This window comes from Pseudochaenichthys georgianus, chromosome 15 (genome assembly GCF_902827115.2).
Source record: "Pseudochaenichthys georgianus chromosome 15, fPseGeo1.2, whole genome shotgun sequence".
NCBI classification, from domain to species: domain Eukaryota; kingdom Metazoa; phylum Chordata; class Actinopteri; order Perciformes; family Channichthyidae; genus Pseudochaenichthys; species Pseudochaenichthys georgianus.
The window spans coordinates 1,514,703-1,519,686 of NC_047517.1; the positions used below are offsets into that span (position 1 = coordinate 1,514,703).

The 4,984-nt window shown below is 39.2% G+C and overlaps 1 protein-coding gene across 1 annotated transcript in view; it reads left to right on the top strand.

Moving 5' to 3' along the window:
- The first annotated feature begins 1,164 nt into the window (after positions 1–1,164).
- The window catches only part of vax1 (ventral anterior homeobox 1), an 8,510-nt gene continuing 4,690 nt past the window's right edge, over positions 1,165–4,984 (top strand). Inside the window, exons 1-2 of the mRNA XM_034101271.1 lie at positions 1,165–1,822; positions 3,734–3,921. Of these exons, the coding sequence (XP_033957162.1) occupies positions 1,609–1,822; positions 3,734–3,921 (402 nt within the window). The 5' untranslated portion in view covers positions 1,165–1,608. The remainder of the gene's footprint in view (positions 1,823–3,733; positions 3,922–4,984) is intronic.

The following is a 4,984-nucleotide window of genomic DNA, read 5'->3' on the forward strand; positions in this document are numbered from 1 at the left end:
AGCCCGGGTTCCCTTTAGTCGCTCCCTTTTTAGCCTCTTTTTTACCTTTCTCAAACAATGGATCCTGCCTCTCTTCAAGCAGCAGCCCCCAAACACTCAGTGAATAAAGTTAGTCCAACATGCGCCCTTAAACCCACCCCGAGACTGCTGCTGGGCAGCCACACTCGCAGAATTGTTTGTTAATAGTCCAATTAGATAATTGCCATCTTTCACTCCTTTTCCTCTCTGTTTCCCATAAAGGCATGAATGGCACTCGGGGAGGGGGGCAGATTGAAGAGGGCTTCTGGCCAGCTAAGGTGACAAGAAGGGCTAGAGAATGCTCCTTGCACTGGGCCACCGGTTTGAATTGAATCATTGTGGCCTAATCAATGGTCTTATTGGATTACTGGCCACTGCTGTGTTCAGAGATATTGTTGCACTGACAATAAAAATAGCTAAGAGTTGGTGGTTGGATGGATGGATGGGTGGGTGGGTAGTGGGCTGGAAGCGAGTGGTGGAGAGAGGTAGGGGCCATTCCAGAGGTATGCGTGTGAGAGAGAGAGTGTAGGCAGCCTAAACACTAATGACAAGCTTTGTTCCCCTTTTTGTCTTTTCCAAATGTGCAGGTTAAGACTATGAGAGCTGAGGATGGCCTCCGGGGTGCAATCATTTGAATACTGAAGGATGTGGCGTTAGCGGCCAGGACCTCCATAGGTAGGCGCGTAGTATCTGAATGAACACGGAAACTTTAACACAATCAGTGTTTTAACTGGCCGGGTCGTGGACGCCTTAATACTTTCTGATCGGCCAGGATTTGTTGGTTATCCTTTTCCGCTGTCTCTCTCTCTCCCAATCTCTGGCTCGCTCCCAGTATCTCCTGCCTACAAGAGCATAGTGGTGAGATCCACACATTGCAGAACTCCATTGATTAGTGCGAGAGTCAAAGGGAAAAACAGGATTAAAGTTTCCTGACATGCTGTGGCAATCAGGTGCACTGTGAAAAGTCGGGGGGGAAATGTCTGGCTATGTTCAGTGGAAGGGAGGACGAAGCGCCCAGGAACTTTCTTTAGGTACGGAAGTGTCGTACCTCTGTGATTGTTTGCCTTCGTGTTGGGTTCACTGAGGCTTGGTTGTGAGGCAAGACCAATCATTTGTCTTTATTCTCTGGGCTGAGAGCAGGCGAACTGTAGGGGGACGGGACAAGCAAAGTCCTCTATCAAGACCTGATCTATTTCCACAAATAATTCCGTGTATTCATGAGGTTATGCAAATTTTGATCCAGCAAAATTACCGTAATCAATTGAAACAGCGAGTGCGCATCCATGGCTCTGATTATTTGGCGATCGTCTATCAGCCTGGTGTCTATGTAACGAGGAAAGGGGCTCATTGAATAACTGTTCCACTGAGAAGTCCATGATCATTGGGCAAGGGACTTTGCTCAGTGATCATAGGGCTCCTTGGTATTTCACCAGACATTAGATAGCTGTCTCTGCCCTGCTGAAAGGTGCTGTTTTGAAACTAAACCCCACACTGTCCAGACAATCTGGTGCACCGTGTTCTCCGTAATCTCCTACTTTTCACCTGACAAAAGGGAAAAAAGAGCCACAGGTCCAAGAGGATACACTGAGCATGGAGGTCAGGTACAACCAAGAGACAGAAGGGAAGGGGCTGAAGAATGGACTACAGAAGGGGAAAGACGACACGGACTCCCAAGGAAGCCTGTCCAAAAGCTTCCTGAAGGAGCAGCAGGACTCCTTTTCTCCCTCTGGGACCGTGGACAACTGCGAGAAGAGCAGGGGGAGCACGGGGGACCCGGACTACTGCCGGAGGATACTGGTCCGAGGTAAGGCTGGGGCTTTTCCTTTTTTTAACTTGCAGTGTCGTACTTCAGAGATCATAAAGATTCCTCTGAAACATTGTTTAAACTTCTCTTACAATAGATGCCTTTAAGAACCAGGAAATAAGAGTAGCTTAAGGGACTACATGATGAGGAGGAAGCATTTGTAGTTTCATTGTGGGAAAGTTGAGACTAAGGAGGACTTCACTTAATTTAAAGTTGATAGCAAAATAACCCCTTTCACATAAGCAGTTTACAATGGAGACTTTTTTACAATAGAGACTTTTTTACAATGCAGATTTTTTGTATTACAATTATATAAACATACTGTAAGAAAACACAATGATTTGTTATGAAAAAGAGCTTTTACATTTTTATTTAAGATATTTATCTTAAATTATAGGCCAAATAAACATCATGACCAAAAATTCTGCGCCTTCATTTTGGTCACGAGACTTTTTTTTTTTGCACCATGACGGTTTCATGTTTTCTTTAGATTTCATACTTTGATAATACGTTTTAAAATCATGTTTATTGATAATTATTACGATTTTATTATTATTATGATAGATGAACAATTCACATTTATTTCCCTGGGTACATTTAAATGTGTGAAAGGTCAGGCTTATAACAGAACCATTCCTACAGGGTTGATGTTGTATGCGCGGCATTACACTTTGTAGTTGATCAATAATACGACTCAAAATTCACCAAACAAAAGAAGTTTGTCTTTACAGATATTTGAGGTTATAAATACTGTGCAGCGTTTGCCCCCACAGAGCGATGTATGTCATTTCTCATGTAGGATCAACATCAACTATAAATATAATTTATAAAACACCAAAAACTGTGGATTCGCATGACTAAATCAAATTAAACATAGCAGCTCACTACTTAAAATATAGAGAAAGAGGTTTTTTGAAAATAAAATAATTATGAATTGATTGATTTCTGCCACATTTATTCAGCACATATTTAAAATTATAGTCAATTTAATAATATATTTGAAAGGAAATAACACATACTTTTTGCTTTCATCTTAAAGCCTCTTTTGTTGTAATTTCTCTCATGTTGTAACATGAGTATTTTACATCAGTGAACCGACGTGAAACACATTTATGTCCTTCTGATTCAATGACTGTAATATTTACTTCTTATGTCTTCAAATGGGTAAACACTTTAATACATATAAATGTATATTTAGAAAGTCATCTTAATTAAATTGATGTCAGATGTTGGAGTTTCCCCTATAAGATTTAATTTAGATGTTCCATAATAATTACAAACATAGGATGATGTTAACTCATAGATGTAAAGGATAATTCATCAATATGAATGATATATTCTCGATAAGTACATCATGTTACATTAACTCCAAATGCACTTTATTTTACAATCAAATCTGAATTTGACTCATATACATTCTCCAGACCTCCACTATGCTCCTACTATTACTTCAATATATACTACTACTACTACTACTACTACTACTACTACTGAATTGAATTGATTTATTTAAAACAAGGGACAGTGTACATTAATCAACATATTAAAAACATGTAAAAGTACTCGAATTAGCCAAAAGGCTAGTTTTCATCGATAGTCCCTTTGCCAGATGGTGATGGACATCCTAAAAGCAATAATACAAATACCACGACATTGTTATACCATTGTACATATTTACAATAGATGACATCACTGAATACAGATAAGAGCAAATTATGATAATAAATAAATAAAACATTTACAATACGCACTCATACACAGCTTACAACAACAACAACAACAACAACAACAACAACAACAATAGTAATACTAATAACAATAATAACTATAATAATGTTAAAGCCCATGACCAGTGTGCACCCTGAATGAAAGGCATGTCTCTGTTGTAATTGTCCCCTCTCTTTATTGCAGATGCTAAAGGCTCTATCCGAGAGATCATCCTTCCGAAGGGTCTGGACCTGGACCGGCCCAAGCGGACCCGCACCTCCTTCACAGCGGAGCAGCTGTACCGGCTGGAGATGGAGTTCCAGAGGTGTCAGTACGTGGTGGGGAGGGAGCGCACAGAGCTGGCCCGGCAGCTCAACCTGTCTGAAACCCAGGTATGAAAGCTGTTCACACTCAACTTGAATCTCAAATGCATGAGCCATAACAGGTGCCTTTCTTTTCATTAATATAGTAATAATGCAAAGTGTAAATATATATATTTTTATGTTTTTTTAACAAATTACAATCATCTATTTTCAATTCAGATAATCCTATTACGATCACTTATTTGTCACAGAGAAAGGTGAATTTACACAAACAATTATTTTCACTTCACGTGTAATCAGGGACGTACATAATGAAATCAATTTTAGAAGATTGTTTGTATTATATTGTATTTTAAAAGAGCCATCATTTAGCGTCCATATACCAAGCGGTATTCTCACACACATGATTACAGTCTGAGCAGAGATGGAAAAGGCCTGTTCTACCGGCACTAGAGAAACAATAATGGCACCAATAATCAATACAGATCTGAAGTGTTGTTGTTGAGTGTTAGTATTCGAAGACACACATGTCTATTAATTAAGTAGTGTTTGCTGTTTCCTATTCAGTGTTTTGAATACGCCATGCTGGATGCATTTAAAGATTTCACGCAGAATTATTTCTTATTGTATGTACACTGAAACTGAAACATTGACTTTAATTAAATGTATTATGTTAACAGATTTAACATAACTGTATTAGGTTAGTTGAAAGCAATTAAATTAAGTTTAAATAAAAAAGTATTAGGTTTACCTTAATAGTATTGCTTCCAACTCACCTCATAGTTATGTGAAATCTTTTGACATAATACATTTATTTAAAGTCAACGCTTCAGTTTTTTCAGTGTATACATTTAAAGTAAATGCATTGGCGTTTTAAATAAAGCTAGTGCGTGTCAGTATAGATGATGGAGTGTTTGACATTGTAACCTAAATCTGCTAAAATACCAGATAAAAGGCCGTAGAAGGCTGACTCCTAATGTGCTGTCAGAGGTCAGCGAAGGGTCGTAGGGTGCGTGTCGGCAGGTGTGTCCGTCAGCGTCTGTTTGTGGTCAGCTCGAGTCTCATTCATCTCTTTTGTTTTGAAATGTGCAAAGCGCCATGGGTTGGTGCGTGGTGCTAACTGTCGTAGCAC